The sequence below is a fragment of the Rhagoletis zephyria genome, unplaced genomic scaffold (assembly GCF_001687245.7).
Source record: "Rhagoletis zephyria isolate East Lansing unplaced genomic scaffold, Rhagoletis_zephyria_1.1 Rzeph_scaffold_00198, whole genome shotgun sequence".
Lineage (NCBI taxonomy): Eukaryota > Metazoa > Arthropoda > Insecta > Diptera > Tephritidae > Rhagoletis > Rhagoletis zephyria.
Genome location: NW_016157282.1, coordinates 115,959 through 135,300, shown reverse-complemented (window position 1 = coordinate 135,300; position 19,342 = coordinate 115,959). Strand labels below are relative to the sequence as shown.

The window sequence follows — 19,342 nt, the reverse complement described above, 5'->3', positions numbered from 1 at the left end:
TGAAAACTATTATCAAGATTCTGTGTGTGGCTAATAATAGTTGAGTAGTTAATAGTAGTGACTGATTAACATGCTGGCGAGAAGTACGTAGAAAAAGTGAGAACGACACGCAACCAAGTAGAAAAAAAAGAAAAGCTAAGAAGAAAACAACGAAAAAGATTGTATAGTGGGCTCTGCGGAAAGACGGTGGGGCCAGAGCCATAGAAGTGAGACCTTGAGAAAAAAGACGACGAACATTGCTTAGAACAGAGTAAGACAAAGTGCGAAGGAATGGCGTGTGACTTCCAGCAGCCATAACTAAAAAACAGGAAAACAAAACGCATAAAGAATAAATTAAGTAATTAACAGGTGAATAAAGGCTATGTCTAGCATGCCCACAAATATGGCATCAGCAGAGGCGGAAATCGTTTCGGATGGTGGGGCGAGTGGCAATACCCCCAGCAGCCGGGAGGCTCGCAATTTAGCAGAGAAGCATCGCAGAGACAAATTGAATGCAAGTATACAGGAGCTGGCCTCCATGGTGCCGCACGTTGCGGATGCCACTCGACGGCTAGACAAGACCGGTGTTTTGCGTCGCGCCACGCACGGTTTACGGCTCCAATATGTATTTGGCAAGTCGGCGCCGAGGAGGCAAAATGGTGGCCACGTACCAGCGCTCATCGATGAACCACATTTCACAGATGCGCTCACGCACTTGCTTGACAGTTTTTTTATAACATTAACCTGTCATGGCCAAATCGTTGTCATATCCACAAGCGTGGAGCAACTACTCGGCCATTGTCAATCCGATCTCTACGGACAGAACATACTGAGCATTACACATCCAGACGATCATGAGCGGCTGTTACAGCAGCTAATACCACGTGATATGGAAGCGTTATTCCGCAGCAGTAATGAATATCAACTACATCACCCGCCACCAACAGGCAATCAGGCAGACGAAGTTTTAGAAACTGAATGCTCAGCGGAGGACTATCACCAACAACAGGCGTCTGAGCAGTCCCATTGTCGTAGCAACAGCCCGCAGCAACACACAGATGCCTACTTGGGCGACATTGATCGACGCTTGCGTAACGATCGACGTACTTTCGCAATACGATTAGCGCGCGCGGGTACGCGGTCAGAGGCGACTCGCAAGTACGAGTTAGTGAAATTTGACGGTTGCTTTCGACGGAGCGACTACTCCTGCTCCGCCGGCACATTCCCTATTGTATCGAAGTTAATACGGCGGACGCGCAACAATGGAGACATCGCCGGTCTGCATATGATGCAGCACGACGTCATACAACAGGCAGCGATGCACGGCATCAGTGGCAACGATGTGGTGCTTGTAGCGATGGCACGAATCATACGATCACCAAAGATAATACATTGCCTGTCAAACGACACTGGCGTATTGGAATATAAAACGAGGCATTTAATCGATGGGCGCATTGTAGACAGTGATCAACGTATAGGATTAGTAGCGGGCTATATGAAAGACGAGGTAAGTTTAATTCTAAGCGTGCATATAGTAAGCTGAGCAATCACACAAGCCATATCAGCGATGTAATGGCTAATTAGACAAATTAGGGACGCGGACAGTGCAAAGGCTGGGTTTAAGGTTGTAGGTACCTGTATACATACATATATGCAAATAGTATAAAATTACTTCGGGTAGGTTCGAACGATCGAATTCTAGTTGTATTTAGGTACATACATATTACATGCATAAAGGTACATATATTTGGTTGTTTGATTGGCGTTTTGTCTTATCAGTGAGCGAGTATGGCGTATAAGTGATATCTGTGTGTAAATGTCTGTCTGTATGTATTTACTTTATTATTGCAAATATACTTAACTATCTACTAAACAGTGCAGCTTATCGTTCAAATGCTACATATTTACATTTATACAGAAGAAATAAGGCAAATCAAAAATAACCGAAAACATGAAGGCATACAAGCCAAGAAGCAAACCAAACAAAGCAACTAAAAAAAAAAGAAAACAAGCAAATAAATTGGTAATTGTACATTATGAAGTGTAGAAAACAATAGCCGACTTGTATATTTGCTTGTCCATGCTCACTATTTACATTTGCAAGATGAGTACGCTACATAACAATTCGTTTTTCGTTGTCGAATTTACTTACTGGACTAATCCTACATACATACATACATACATAGGATGAATTAGTAACACATTTATAATAAAATATCGTATTTTGGAATTGTTATTCAGCGCATCATCGGCGGTGAAGGCATTCGCACTAAGCTTATTGAACTGCCATTCAACCAAGCGATCAAGCAATCAAACGATTCCACCAAATTTAGCGACATAACAAAATTGAGAAAAGAAAAAACACTCCGGTTTTTTAGGTTTCCATTAAAAACAATGTTAAGAAACAGTATAAAGCTAATTTTTTATGGCCGCAAACAGGTTTGCAAAGCGCTTTCAGCCCCACTGGCTGACGGGCGTTAATTTTTTATGACCGAAATTCTAATTTTGTTACACACTAGTGGGTAGTTAGCAGTTAGTATTTAGCGTCGAGGCAAAAAATGAAAACAAATCGGTCAAAACTCGTTAAATTTTCAATATTCCAGATGCGCAATTTTAAAGAATAAATCACAAATAACTAATAAACATAAACGCACAGATATGTTATGTATATGTATGCACATATACATAGGGGTACGTACATACATACAGTCATGTGAAAATTAATAGGGATACGACATTTTGACCAGTTTCGGCTTACTGGCGGCTGTTTACTGTTTATTATTTGGTTATAGAAGGTTTAAGTACAAGCAAAATGTATTCAACAAAGTGTGATTGAATTTGACATTGCTCTCAGAAGAATCATCCTATAAAGTCAAATTGAAAAAATTTTGTATGAATTTTGAATCATAATGACACTATCCGCGAAAAAATTATCAAAACTCAATGCGAATTTTTAGCTACTTGAAACTTGTACTTTCTTAAGCTAGAATTTAATGGGCGCATACTTAGAAAATATTAATAAAAATTTTGTTAAATTTTCTAATTTTTCTAAAAAGTTTGAAATTTGAACTTATGTGGTTTTTGTTAGACAATGAGCTATATTTAAAAATATAGTAAAAACATTAAAAAAAACAATGGAAAAATAGCCAAAACTGGTCAAAATGTTGTGTGCCTATTAATTTTCACATTACTGTATGTATGTATGTATGTAGGAAAACCATTATCCTACACTTAGGGTGGTATTATCACTTGCGAAGCGAATGATTTTGGCGAAGCGAACGGTTTGGCGGAGCGAATTTAAGGGCAGGGAAGGCATTCAAAGTTTTCGCGATGCAAAGAACTTCCAAAAGCTGTTAAAAAAGAACACTCTCAATGCATATTTAAGTTGCGTCTGCCAATCCATTCGCTTCGCCAAACCGTTCGCTTCGCCAAATTCATTCGCTTCGCAAGTGATAATACCGCCCTTAATTTAGTTAAATTCAGTTAAAAGGGTGTGTGTAGCGCTCTGTTGAAACCCCTGCGAAAGCCCAACGCGTACGTTATCTAGCTTATGAGAACCTACCCAGTACGGCATAGCTCAACCAACTACCTCAGAAAAAGTAATTGGCCCTTATTATGAGCTGCATTCGATTTTCGATCTTCGCTGGCTATCGAAGATCGAAGATCGAAAGTGAAATTCGTATTATGAGCTATGCAAGCGTGTCGAAATTTTCGTTGAGTATCGAATTTTCTGTCGAACAGAATTTTACTTTCGATGGTGTAGCGAAGTGTTAGAAAATTGTTAAAAATGTATGATTTTGTATATGTTTTCTTACATTTTGGCGGCTAGACACTAATTTTAAACAATTTTTATTAATTTCATGCAGTTCTAACATCGTGAATACTAAACACAAGCTCGAAAGGCTGGTTTTACTTGTGAAAGAAAATCCCAATACTCCGTTGGCGCGATCTCTGAGAACAAAATCGTAGCGCTGTTGATAGTTTTAAAATATTTTAAATAGATTTGGCTCACAAACGCTTCTTTAGATGGTCGGAACTTTTTAATGAATCTGTAGACAAATTTCTTAAATATATTTTATATCAAAATATATTCGAAAGACTAATAAACTTAAACTCTCTTAAACATTTGCTACTCCTGGCCAGTTTACTTAGCTCTCATCCTCCGACGAATCGTTGAACCAGAACTCGTTGTACTCATTTTACCACGTTTTTATAAACTTGCTTTCTTTTTTACTTCATTTTAATTAGAACAAATTTACATAAATATGTATAAGCACACTATTTAGTTTGCTCGATTTGTAAACAAAGCTTCTCAGCGGTGAAAAATATACTATTGTGAACAACCTAAACGAGCGAAATTCACAATAGCGCTATTCTTCATCGAATGAGCGCCATAATACCAAATGAAAATTCGTTCGCTCAGCACTTTCGACCACAGTCGAAAATCGAATGCAACTCATAATAGGGGCCATTATTTCTGCTTATGTAGTAACTAGCTTTAAATTGATGTATAATCACCTAGCAACCTTCTTGCGATAAAATACACTTTTAATACTTTTGCAAAAACATAATTCAATATTTGTTGAAAAATCATCTAACTTTGGGCAATACCCTATTTCACCAATTAATATTAAAGGCCCTATTATGAGTTGCATTCGATTTTCGACTGTGGTCGAAAGTGCTGAGCGAACGAATTTTCATTTGGTATTATGGCACTCATTCGATGAAGAATAGCGCTATTGTGAATTTCGCTCGTTTAGGTTGTTCACAATAGTATATTTTTCACCGCTGAGAAGCTTTGTTTACAAATCGAGCAAACTAAATAGTGTGCTTATACATATTTATGTAAATTTGTTCTAATTAAAATGAAGTAAAAAAGAAAGCAAGTTTATAAAAACGTGGTAAAATGAGTACAACGAGTTCTGGTTCAACGATTCGTCAGAGGATGAGAGCTTAGTAAACTGGCCAGGAGTAGCAAATGTTTAAGAGAGTTTAAGTTTATTAGTCTTTCGAATATATTTTGATATAAAATATATTTAAGAAATTTGTCTACAGATTCATTAAAAAGTTCCGACCATCTAAAGAGGCGTTTGTGAGCCAAATCTATTTAAAATATTTTAAAACTATCAACAGCGCTACGATTTTGTTCTCAGAGATCGTGCCAACAGAGTATTGGGATTTTCTTTCACAAGTAAAACCAGCCTTTCGAGCTTGTGTTTAGTATTCAAGATGTTAGAACTGCATGAAATTAATAAAAATTGTTTAAAATTAATGTCTAGCCGCCAAAATGTAAGAAAACATATACAAAATCATACATTTTTCACAATTTTCTAACACTTCGCTACACCATCGAAAGCAAAATTCTGTTCGACAGAAAATTCGATACTCAACGAAAATTTCGACAACCTTGCATAGCTCATAATACGAATTTCACTTTCGATCTTCGTTCTTCGATAGCCAGCGAAGATCGAAAATCGAATGCAGCTCATAATAAGGGCCTAAGTTATTTTAAATTGGTTGAAAAGACATCTGCAAAAGAAACATACTGACTTTGAAGTGATTTAAGCCAAATGCATTTTAAAGTAGTTAAAATCAAATGCAGAGCCGGATAATTGACTGCTTCCTAGGACATCGCCATGTTAAAGTCAACAGTTGTGGTGGGTAAAAAACTGGTTGAACATCAATATTTTAACTAGTTTCTTTCCGTACTGGGTACTTACTACATACCAACCATTGTATGTATGCACATGTGAATATGTGTGTACGTTGTGTACTACAACATACCGCATATCGTCAGCGCTATAAAAATTTTGCTTTATACATGTTAGAAATAGAAATAGTCTGTAAGTAAATATTTATGTAGAACTATTTTATGCGCATGAGTTTCTCTAAGATTTTAGGTATAAGTGTACATAAATAGTAGGTATGTATGTGCATATGTATGTATGTACATGTGTTTCTACTTCGATATTTTTATTAGGTTTTTTTTTGCCAAATCATTCATGAGCTTGTAAATAAAATAATTTTCTTAATAATAGTCCGTGAACCCTGTGGAGAGTATGCCCAAGCAACTACATATATGTACCTATACATACCTACATACTGTTGTGGTCAGCTAATTAAGTTAAGTGACATTTTGACCAGCTTGGGCTATTTTTATTTTGTTTGTTTAATGTTTATTATATTTATTTTTTATAGAAGCCCAGCACATTACATAACCCGCACCACATAAATTCACATTTCAACGTAGTACAAAAATTCAACAAACTTTAACAATCCACCCAATAGTTTTAAACTTTTAATTTAGAATTTTTAGAAAAATTTTAGGTGTGCAGTTTTATAGCCCATTAAATTTTAGTAAATTTTAATGGCTATAAAACTGCATCCCTAAAAATTTTCTATTTCTGTTATTTTATGGCCTTATACAAATTATATTCAACATTAAAAACGGCCTCAAGCTCAATAAAAATTGTTGAATAAAAATTTTCTAAGTAAAAAGATTAAAATTTTTAGGCGAGTTGTTAATAGTAAGAGAGCCCAAGACGGGATTCGGGGAATTACTTGAACGCGTCAGATTAACATATGGGGATACCCTGCATTCTTTTGAGTACCTCTGCCAAATCTAAGCCATCTGTATAGAGCCGCGCGCATGATGCAGCTGATTGAATATTAAAAAAAAAAAAAATACAGGTGGATTTACTCGAGCGCGTCAGATTAAGAAATGGTGGATTAATTACATGCTGAAAAGTGTGCATTTTAGTAATCTGACGATTTGAGCGTGACGCAAGGGATTGATACGGTCGCAAACTTGCATGAAAACGTTAAAAAACGGTAAATTTTTTTTATTATGAAGCAAGCAGCTCAAGGATAACGGGACGTATATGATCTGATGATATTCACAAATTCAAAAAATTCTAAATTAAAAGTTAAATTTTTGGACGAAGTTTGAAATGTAGATTTATGAGGTGCCGGTTATGTAATGTGCTAGACTTTTCTAAAAAAATTATAAACATTAAATAGACAAAAGAAAAATAGCCACTTAAAGTATCACTTAACTTAATCAGCTGACCACAAGGTTATGTATGTATGTCTGTACATTTGGGTGGTCCTTAAATTTAGGAAGGAAATTTTTATATCAGATTTCCTAAGCCTCAACCCCTATGTCGATGCTACTATAGTCGAAGATATCACATATAAATTTTGGTCCCGATTGGAGTCGGTTAAGGCGTGGCGCAGGCGTTGGTCAAAATTCAGATTACCCTTTGAACTCGTCTTAACCGGCTCCAATCGGGACCAGAATTTGATATCTTCGACTACGTAGTATCGATTTTGGGTATGAGTTGGCAAAAAAATCTAATTTGAATTCTTTGAGTTGCTATAGAGGAATCTGAACTTTGGCTCCTGTACGACACGCCTTAACCGTCTCCAATCGGAGCCAAAATTTGTATGTGTGACTGTGGTATTACCAATTGAAGGGGTGAGACTGAAAAAATCGCTCATTTGATTTTTTAAGTACCACCCTAATGTGCATACATATGTACATAAGTACACTGTTATTACGTAGTCTGTATGCATGTAGATTAGTGTGCTGATGCTAAACAATCATAAATGAAATCCAAGCACATAGTAGACTGTTTCAAAAAAAAATAAAATATTTTTCGGATCCCCGAGATAAGCCGCGAGATTCCGTATATTTGAGAAAATAGAAGGCGCTTTGAACTGTAAAGATAGCATAGTGGACATTTCAGATCTGGTCGAGTACAACTCAAAACCATGTTTCAAATTTCTCCTATTCCCTCAAAATCTTGACTTATGGTTAAAAAACCGGGTTTGCGTACCATTGCTCTCTTAAAAGTCTGTAACTTAGTTGACTACTTATCAATCAGTGTGCCGTCTAACCGGTTTACGAACGAAAAACTTAGACCTTTTGAATAGTGTATATGTTAATTTACAAAACTTAAGATATCTGTATGTATTTATTCAACAATCGCAACATTTTTCGCTGTTTTTCAACTTTGGCGAAGTTTTCATTCAGTATTTGATAAAGCAACCGTACTAGTCCTGGACTGAAAGTGGCCGCATATTTTTTTGCTTTTAATTATGATTATGTTATGTTATGATTAAACAATAGATGTAGAAAAGATTGCATTGAGAAGTCAATGTTTTTAAAAAGGCCATTCTACTTTTGTACATACGTGCATATGTATATGTAGCTACGTGTATGTATGTACATTAGGGTGGTCCAAGAAGAGCAAAATCGGAATTTTTATGCTCTCACCCACTATGTCGAAAAAAATAGACCCCTATTTTTTATTTTGAAACCAAAAAATATTTAGAGGTCGCTCAAAGCGCTCAAAGTGTTCCATGTTTTTTATGTGGAAAAAAAACTTTTCGTAGAAATCGTATGGTATTCCTGAAAATCAATATATTTCGATCGGAAAACCCTGGTTCACTTCGGGAGACTACCAATAATAATATCCAATTGTTTATTTAACCATTTTTAATACTGCTTATTTTATATTGGCGCCTCCTTTGAATTTTTGGGTTTTTTGGGGGTTTTTGGCGGACCTATATATTATAGTTACTATGGCAAAATAGTTAAATGAACAATCGGGTATTATTATAGGGGCAGAGGGGCAGAGTTTTTCAATCGAAAAATATTGATTGTTAAGAATTACATACGATTTCTAGGAAAAGTTTTTTTTTCCACATAAAATACATGGAAAACTTTGAACGTTTTGAGCGGCCTCTAAATTTTTTTGCTTTCCAAATTAAAAAAAATGGTGGAATACTTCTTTTCTCATGCATGTTTGAACCACCATTCACATTTATTTTCGTGCAAAATTTGTTTCATTAATTTGTGAAAATATAGTGCATTCTATAATATAAACCATATAAATCAAGTTTCACACTTTATATAAAGTTCACAAAAATTCAAACCATTTTCATCAAAATTTCAAAATTTTTATCCAGAATTTCTAGTAACGCCTGATCAAAACCTATTTTTATATGGAAGAAAATGCGCAACACCCCCCACAAAAAAGATTCTAAAAAGTCAACGGTAATTTCTAGCGACTTGAAACTTGCATATGCACTATTAAAATTGAACGAGCTACAAAACTGCATACCCTAAAGTTTTCTAGAAATTCTAAATAAAATAATTTTGTATTTGTTAATGTTATTGTGGCTTATCACTATTTTTTTTTCAATATTTTTATTGAGTTTTGTACCACGATTGTTTATTAGGAAAAAATTTTGTGTTTATGTTATAGAATGAACTATATATTTATGAATAATTAAAGAAAAAAATTTTGCATGAAAATAATTGTGAATTTTATAATACACCAACGTGTACACTTACATTTGACACCAACTGTATATTCAAAAATAACAAAGTTATTGAGAAAAAAATTTAAACGAACCCAAAAAATACCTAGTTAAAAAATTGGAGGGCAATGTCACTTATTACCTCTGGTGCGTAATTGATCTGTTATCCGTATCTGATCGCTTCTGTCAATCGTTCCTCTTCATCTGGCAAATGTGGATAGTTTTGTCCGGTGCAAGTAAGAGGCCATCCAAGTGTCAAGGGTACATTAGTACATAGACCGTTTTGCAGTATCACCACATTACGATAACGATTTCGCCTATTTTTGGCATCTAGAATGAAAGTGGTGTTGAAGTAACTAAAAATTTACCTATAGGGGGTAATGTGGTATTGTAATACCTTAACCGACCACAGCCGACCGATTTTCAAATTTCCAAACAAACTCATACAAAATCTGCAAAACATAAATTTTCTTTTATCCGAGACTTGACAAACGAAATACAAAACTTACTTTTGCAATATTAACAGTTTTTTCTTTCTAAATAATTTTTTTTTTTAACAAATAAAGTTGATATTTCTTGCGGTTAAAAAAACTTTAAACTTTTGGATCCCATGTTTTGTGCGACTTCATATCTGTATTATAACCGCGTTGTTTTTTTTTAGTCGTCACATGTTAAGGCAAGAACAGACGTTGTAGACTTGCTTGAATTGAATATAGGCGACTATACCACAGTACACTCCTATACCACAATACCCGAAGTTCCCCTACATCTGTCTAAAAGACTGTCTACATATACATATCGTCGTTTAAAGTATAAAACCGCGTATCGTCATTCTGCAAAACTGCTTAACTGACATTTGCTGCCAAAAATTGGATTTGCTCACACAAGCTCTTAACTCAATCGCCATCCATTCGGCCTGAAATATAATAGCCAGAAATTAATAATAATAATAATAGATTGGCGCTTACACATATGCTAGTGTTTGGCCGAGCTTCTCCTCCGACTTGTGGCGTGCGCCTTGATGTTGTCACACAAAGCGGAAGGACCTACAGTTTTACGCCGACTCCGAACGGCGATTGTATTTTTATGAGAAGCTGTTTTTTCATGGCAGAAATACACTCGGAGGTTTGCCATTGCCTGCCGAGGGACGACCGCTGTTAAGAAAAAACCTTTTTCTATATTTTTTGTGATGTGTCTCTGACCAGGGCTTGAACCCAGGTGCTGATGAGTGAAAGCGCGCACTGCTTACCACTACACCACAGCGGCCGATAGCCAGAAATTGCTTTATAAAAAAGAGAACCATTTTGAAATATGAGTGTTTTTACTCTCTAGAAAGTAATTTATATAATTCGCATATCCGGTTTTGCATTATCTTGATACGCGGTTTTGTACTTTAAGCGACGATATGTTTCAGTTCTTTTGTTGATATTTTTAATAAACCCAACTCCAGAAACTATTTATTTCGTAATTAGTTTATTATTTTATTTTGTTTTAAATAAGTAAACTGAGTATATACATACATATGTACATCATACAAACTTATACAGACACATATCTACATACATACAACTACATATAGATAGTATGTACTTAGTAGTGTTTATCTAATTGAATTGTACACTTTTTATTAGCGCTTGCTTAGCTTCGGGTCATAAAAGCTGTGTTGCAATTTATTTTTATTTTTTCCTTTAATTTTTCATATCAATGTTAAAAGCTTTAAATCAAATTAGCATAGAAAGTGCTTTGTTAGAAATTTTTATTACATGCAAAGTTCATTTTTATCTTATTTTATTTTTTTATTTACTTATATCTATATATTAATACGCTAACATAAATTTTGTCTCCGTTCGTTTGGCGATTCTACAGAACCGAGTTCAAAACCAAGAACACCGTTGGAAAGGCATTTTTCCGTAGATGAGCAGAGTTTTTATGGGTTCACAATTGGTTGAAAATTACGGCCAAAACCGTCGTTTAAACATTTTCGAATTGTGTATAGATGTTGCTGCAACATGTTCAATTTGACATGTTTCGCCTGTTGTTTCACTACACATTTGAAATTAAGCTTTGAAATAATGATAAATATGATGATGAAGAAATAAATGATAACGATGAAGTCAAAAAAAGAAGGCAAAAGTGAAGATAAAAACGAAAGTGGAGACAATGACAGATACATAAGAATTAGGGTAACTAAAAGGGTAAGAACATTTCTTGAATTTATGAAGTGAAACTTCTTTAGCGGCAGTTGGTTGGTTGGGAGTAAATTGTCAAATTCAAGGGGAATAATGCACATGGAAATAGTTCTCAGCGATTTGAGAATAAAAACCAAAACAAAGATGCCTAGAGGTACAGGCAAAAACGAAGATCAAAGTAAATTTAAACACTTTAAGGTAAAGGTGAAGAGGAATATGCAAAAATAAAGATAAATATGAAGAAAAGGATGAGGATGAAGATCGATATTGCTATCGATAAAATAATCGATATTGTTATCGATACTGTTATTGATTAAATAACCGCTATTGTAATCGATATAATAATCAATATAATAATCGATATTGTTATCGATATAATAATGGATATTGTTATCGGTATAATAATCGATGAAATAATTGATTTTGTTATCGATTTAGTCATTTATATTGTTAACGATATGTACAATAATCGATACTGATGATTGTTATATTTATCGAGAAATTAATCGATTTTACAATCGATGTATTTTTCTATATGTTTTTGGATATTGTTATCGGTATTTTTATCGACACAGTTATCAACAGGGTTATCGATACAGTAATCGGAACATGGAATGTGACAAAGACCAAGGTAAAGTTATCGATTTCAAAACCAAAAACGCCGTTGGAAAGGTCATTTTCTGTAGATGAGGAGAGTTTTTATAGTTTCGAAATTGGTTGAAAATCGTCGTTTAAAAATTTCCATATTTGTGTATGGTTGTTTTTGCAACCTGTTCAATTTAAGCTGTTTCGCATTTTGTTTTACTTCGTATTTGAAATTAAACTTTGAAATAAAGATAAATATGAAGATGAAGAAACAAGTGAGAACTATGAAGACAAAAAAAGGCAAAAGTGAAGATAAAGACGAAAATTGAGATAAAGGCGAAAATGGAAACAATGAGAAATACATAAGAATTAGGTTAAAAGATAGGAATCGAAATAAAATCAGCCATAAAGGTTACTGAAATTTATCGAATCATCGAAGTTTATAATTATCGAAATTTATCCATGCTTATTAAGGCCCCTATTGCGAGTGTCGACTGGCAGTAGAATAGAAATTTGTCGATCGAGTCGATCATCTTTTATTTTGCTATTGTGTAACTTGATCGCTAAAAATTTGTACTATTGTGAATGGTTGACAGAATTGTAAACAGCTGTTTGTTTGTTTACATTTGTTTCTTGAGTGTTTTATTTACATCATTTTTAAAATAATTGCTTTTATTATAAAATTTAAAATATGGACACAGTTGAAATATGGTTTAGTGATGAGGAAGATGATGCGGAAGCTAATAGATTAGTAGAGTTAGCTAAAGCAAGGAGGGAATTGCGAGATTCGTCGGATCCCTTGGACTTTGAAGGTGTATGTACACGTGTGAGTTTTATGAATAGAAGTTGCGTTCCCGATGCTTCACAGTTTTTAGGCTTTACATGATTTGCAGGAAAAGCTGTTTTCCTCATTAATAAACTTTATGGAAGTTTAAGAAATACGGTACGGTTAAGTTTTTTGTACAATGATGTTGGGTTTTTGTGTCCAAACGCGTGACCCGAGTTTAAAAATTTTAACATAACAACATAACAAGTGTATTGAAAGAATTCAACTTTAATTTAAAATAAAGATTTCAAATTTCCGGGCACTAGTCAATTAATAAATTATGCAGTTTTTTTGTATAAAGTTTTGATGTTGGTTCTGCGCAAAAACACTGTGGATGGCGTAGCCGGAGTTATATGCACAAGAAATATTGTATATGTATCTTTTCCAATAGAAGCGGAGCTTCCTACCCTACTCTTTCCGGAAATTCCTTTGCCTATGTCTTCACTCTCCTGCATCAGTACGAACAACCGCGCAAGTTGCCTTTTGTTGCTTATAATTTTTGATCTGTAATTCAGACACATACATGCATATGTATATTTCACAATTTTTTACAACTTCCAGTTCAATTGACTTACTTTTTATCCATTATAGTACCACTTTCTTATGTAAATTTTATAAACGCAAACTCCAACGACTAAAAAACAGCAATAGAAGAATGAGCGATTAAAAAGTATTCACAGTCGCTAATTGAGCGACTAAGCGACACTCGCAATAGCATCGCTAATCGATAATCGCTTAATAGTCGTTTATCTACTGCCAGTCGACATTCGCAATAGGGGTGTAAGTTATCGCAACGTATCGAATCGTTCAAACTGATCAATGTTTACTGAGTTGTCGAAATTTATAGACACAGAAACTTACCACTGTCCAACTGTCCAAATTTACGGATAGTTATCGAGCTATAAAAACGTGTGGGATTAACGAAATTTGTCAAGTTAAGGAAATGTATGAAGTTATCGATATTTATTGAATTATCATTATTTATAGACTTAACTAAATAAATCGAGGTGTCGTAATGCATGGACTTCTTTCAACTTCAGATTTATCGATAATTATTGATCTACTGAAGTTGGTTGGTTCAACAAAGCAAAGTTTATGGAATTTTCAAAATATATCCATTTATCGAAATTTCAAGGTTATATAAGCTTATCGATTTATCACTTCTTATCCAATTTAATCGTCTTAACAGAGTGTAGCGAGTTTTCAAAATGTTAACATAGTTTTCCAAAAATGTGGAGATGTCAAAAGTAAATATTTATAAAGGTGTCCAAAGTTTGTACATTTTTGAGTTATCGAAATTTATCGAGCCATCGAATTTCACAGTTATCGAAATTGGTCGAGTTAACGAATTTTGTTGAGTTATCGAATTTTAGTGTTCTTGAAATTCATCGAACTATCGATATGTATCAAATCATCGAAATTTATCGATAAACTTGAATGTATCGGGTCAATGCCAAGTCCTGCCGAAGTCCTCCAAAGACGTTCTCAGATAAAGAAAATAAATTGTTACGTTTTAGCAGAAGATTTTCCGGTTAGTTAATTTGTACCGTATAAGTATGGCTACGTGTTAAGTTAGAAAACCTCTCCAAGGCTTCTAAAACTAGAAAAACTGTCGAATTTCGACAGTAACTTTCACTCTAGTATTTATTTATTTTTCTTGCTTATTATGGCCTTCGTATAATTTTATTTTAACTAGAAGTACCATTTTCCAGCAGAGATGCATTAATAACCTATTATAAAATTTACAAATGTACAAATATACCGTTTTTCTACAGATGAACTATCAGTGATAAGCAAAATTTAAGAACTGCTGGTAATATTGGGCAAATTTTGGCATTAAACGCAAAAATAAATAAACAAAGGGATTGTAATCTAATAATAAAAGAGGCTCGTCTGCCATGGATGCCAGATTTCTCGCTTAATTACCCGTAGTTCTGTTCGCTGTGCAAAAAAACGTGTACAAGTTAGTACCAATTGTCAACAAATCGCGTTCGTTTGGACAAAAAACTTGCAAAACTGTCAAGGAGAGAGCACACTTTTGACATTTCATTTGGAGGGGAAGTTGCAAATTCATGCTGGCGAAAATTTTCCCAGCAAGAATTTGCAAGCAAGATTGTGGCATACGGTTGCATTTTTGTCAACAATAATTTGAATCAATAAGTTTGTTAAATTTAAAAATGTGCAATCTTATAGTTAACGTAGTTTAAAGTTCAGTTTTGGTTGTTGTACGCGTTAGGTTAGACGGGCAGCTCAAGTTAAATAGCTCCCTCGGAGGCCGCAGGTGTTCATTGTGATGCCAAAGAGAGAATTTCGCAAGACTGTCCTCCTTGTTTTAAACTATACTAATTTAAACTATACTAATTTAATGGCAAATCCTAGCAGGCCACATGTGCTTTTTCCCAAACTGTCTAAACTTCCCTTAGCATCTTAACTCAGATCCCTTTCTCGCGGTTTGAAATCCCTGAGGATCGGGACCTCACTATAGCCTAGAACGATATTAAGTTACCAGTCTCTTTTGTCGGGAAAGCATGGTTCCTGCCAGTTGTTTGCAGCTTCTCAGACACCTTAAGTTTCAGCGCGTTTTTAGTTACAGCGCTTTTAACGTAGATGTCTATATGTAGGTGGTATGGAAGTGTTTTTACCACAAAAAATTCGTTCAGCACAAAGTTGCCTAACAAAGGAGTACATAACTTGTATACGCACATATCTTAGTTTCTTCCAAAAACTCAAATCGTTTCGCTTTTTAATTTTTTATGTGCACTAACTAAATCTATTTTCTTTTCTCCTTTCTAGGTTTATAATCTCAGTCCCTTCTCCTTCATGCATCAGGATGATGTACGTTGGGTTATTGTGGCGCTACGACAGATGTACGATAATAACGAGGATAAAGGCGAAAGCTATTATAGACTACTCACACGCAACGGCCACTTTATTTACTTGCACTCGAGGGGCTACATCGATGTTGCGGATAAATCTCGCAATGTCACCTCTTTCGTTTGCGTCAACACGCTTCTGGACGAGGAGGAGGGCCGTCGCCGCCTGCAGGAGATGAAAAATAAATTCTCAACAATAATTAAAACAAAGATACCAAGCAATTCACTGCTGGATGCACCCGCTGCCGAGAATCCCCAACAACTGGAGCGCATCGTACTTTATTTAATCGATAATTTACAGCCGCGACACGACAACGGCAATGGAACGGGTTGTGGTGAAGACACCAACACGCAGGCTGACAATGTGCGGTATGCTCGAACGCCGCCGATGTCTCTCGTGCCGCCCGAACCCGCCTCGGTTAAGAACTCAATTTCACAGTCAGTGTCGGTTGTGAATGTGACAGCGGCTAGAAATTTGCAACACAATCTCAGTCACATGAAAAGTCCGCGTAGCGTCACCAGCAGCGATTTGTCGCTATCACCGGCCAGTAGCATTGACTTAGGCGACGACTTTGGCGACAGCATGGGCGCCGTGCCTCCCAATTCCATCCACTCCAATACGGCGACCACGGCGGCGAACAGCACGCAACGGCCGAGTGTGCTGCAGCTAAATACACAAGCAAGTACGAGTGCCCCTCTTTCGTCGCCACAATTGGCGGTTAGTGTGCTCGAGCAGCGTCTGACTGTGGCGTCGCAAGCAAAAACATCGAATGAGCATACGACATCGGCTGACTCTAATTTCAACGGTGGTAAGGTTGTGCCACAACAGCAATCACACACATCTGTTTTGAAGCGTTTGCGTCCAGCGGCATCTATCGCCGCAGCCGCTGGTGCTGCCTCGACTAGCACAACCATTAACAGCAGCATCGTTTTCGAAGATAGTGTCAGCCCAGCAAAGCGTTGTCCAAGCGTCATGGCAGCAAACTCACCCGAAATGTTGCCAACCACAGTCATTGCGAAGCCCGCAGAAATACACGCGGTCATCAGCAACTCGCTGGAGAACATCGATCAGTCGCTGCAGAGCATACAGAAGAATGCGCGTACTTTGTGCCAACAGCATGCACGCCTGCTGCCAAAACCGGTGCCACAAGCCTTCAATCACAAACTAGATGCCATCTTTGTGGAGCACCAGCGGCAGGCTGAGCAGCTAATCAACATCAGGAACGAATACGACGTGCATTTGCAGCATAAGCAGCAGCACCAATATGCATTGACTAGCGTCGAAACGACAACACGAGCACCACAATATCAACAGCTGCCGCTGCAGCAACTACAACTGCCGCCGCAGCAACACCAGCAGCAGCTACAACTACAGCAGGCTGACACAGCACAGCTGCAATTGACGGCCAACCACAAGGAACCGACAGCAATGTTGAATCAGCTGGAGAAAAGGCTGTAGTTTCTTGTAGCTTGCCTGTAGTAGCAGGTGGCTTGGGCAATAGCTTTGAAGTTGCAGAGGTTTATTGGTGCGGATAGCTAAATTCAGCAGCGCCGGCTTAGATGGGAGCGACGAAACGGAGTGTGCCAGCGAACAGTGATGGCCTGCTGGGCAAGTGGCTAGCGAATATTTCGAGTAAGTGTGAGGGCAAAGGCTGGTGGGCGTGCAGCTATTGCGTGCATTCTGATTTGTTACCCAATAACAAAACATTAACAAAAAAAGTTCAAATTCTCTACCTAACCAACAAATTATTTCCATTTAATATTGCTATGATGTTGTTCGCTGACCACGACAAACATATGTACATACTTCCATATGTGCTTTGGTGAAAGGAAACGTATGTAGTATGCACATATGTATGTCTGCACACCAGTGTTATAAGCATTGTAGCTCCTGAGTACCATACTTGGGTTTGTTTTTGTATTTAAGAAACTTGCGTTGAGAATTGTTGGTGTTTAAAATACAGCTAATAAGACTAGAAGCAAGAGGGATGAATATTGCAGCAATAAATGGCAACGGAAGTGAAAACGACGTTAAAAAGTGCTTAAAAATTTGGAAAAAACAACAGTTATTCAGCTATTATTGTAAATAGTGCATATTTAAAACTTAATCGTCCAACGATTTTGAGTTGTGAACAAAAAAATGGTTTTGGGCGAACAAGTGCCAGGCAACAAGAGCTGTGCGAATCAGAAACTGATTTTCGATGTAGATTTCCGGGAAATCAATCAATTTTATCACAACATTTGGTACTAACGAAACAAAAATTTTTTTGAAGATAAGAGAGCTGTCAAAATTGAGGGTGCAAATAAATTAAAAAACAAAAAAAAAAACAGAAAAAATAAAAATAAATTATAAATAAATAAAGTGGCGTAGATAGTCGTTTTTTTATAACGGAATGCAAAAAAAAATAAAAAGTTATCGGTTTAAATTTAATTGCCTTACTTACATTTTCGACTGCTAAAATATTTTTTGTTGTATAATTTTTATGTTTTACGCTTTTTACAAGCCTATTGACTAAAGTGTTAAAGTCGAAATTTGGTCGGGGATAAATTATGCGATGACATAAAAAAGCATAAATAATAATTTAACATCAAGTAAAATAAGTAAAAATAAATTAAATTAAAATAAGGATATAAATAATAAAACAAAAATACTTACATATGTAACTGTTAAAAAAATAAAAAAAAATTAAACAATATAACTAGTGAAAAATGAATTACAAGCTTGTAAATGCATTAAAAACTACACCAAATAATAAAAAAAACTTACTTTTAAGTTAATTTACTAAACAAGTAGTTTTTCAACAAAAAAAAAACCCGACTTCAATGATCGTATACAAATTTAGAAGTACCGTTACTTTCTTCATGAACCAGTGATCGGAACCAAACCAAATTAGTATGGGACGCCTCATGAGGTGTCAGCTTTCCGATAAAAAAAGAATTATCGAAAACATATGTAAGAAATTATTCCGATGACCTCCTTTTTTGATGTCGGTCAATAACAAAAATATATAGAAAAGTAAAAAAATTAATAATGAAATAAAAAACTAATGAATACATACATATGTATGCAAAGTATGCTAAAAATATTTAAAATTTATTTACCAAATTACCGCAAAAGTCTGTTAGTGCACCGTAAACAATATTAATAAAAAAAACTAAAAAAAGCAAGCCTCAAAAAATGGCTCTGCTTGACAACAACTTTTTTTCTATATTTAAACGCATTTTTTAAACTATAAGAATACTAATTAACAAATTTGATATTGTAAATTAAAAAAATCTAAATTAAAATCAGTTCCATGTTTACAAAAGCACTTAAGTGATACGGCACAGCTTGAATGAAAGATGTTTGCTTTCAATTTAAAAGCGAATTTCTTTCATTAAAAATAAATTGAGTTCTAAATTTTCTTAAAATTAAAAGAAATTATGAGTTTCAATATTTGTTCGAAACTAAAAAAAAAAAAACAAAAAGTAGATTCAATGTGCAATGATCGTCTCCTCTCATCTCGTCGTCTTTTGCCATATTTTATTGTTAAAGCATTGTCACCCCACTGCCTTAATTTCCG

At 35.5% G+C, this 19,342-nt stretch overlaps 1 protein-coding gene across 1 annotated transcript; it reads left to right on the top strand.

Moving 5' to 3' along the window:
- The first annotated feature begins 341 nt into the window (after nucleotides 1–341).
- LOC108358046 (uncharacterized) lies at nucleotides 342–18,073 on the top strand. The gene is made up of 2 exons (XM_017609174.1): nucleotides 342–1,486; nucleotides 15,700–18,073. The coding sequence occupies exons 1-2, from the start codon at nucleotides 362–364 to the stop codon at nucleotides 17,236–17,238; spliced, it is 2,664 nt and encodes an 887-aa protein (XP_017464663.1). The 5' UTR covers nucleotides 342–361; the 3' UTR covers nucleotides 17,239–18,073.
- Nucleotides 18,074–19,342: the final 1,269 nt, after the last annotated feature.

Bases quoted from the DNA above. Each gene is read 5' to 3' on its own strand.
- LOC108358046 (XM_017609174.1), top strand. From the start codon at position 362: ATGTCTAGCATGCCCACAAATATGGCATCAGCAGAGGCGGAAATCGTT. The intron at 1,487-15,699 runs GTAAGTTTAATT...TCTCCTTTCTAG, and splicing joins CGGGCTATATGAAAGACGAG to GTTTATAATCTCAGTCCCTT.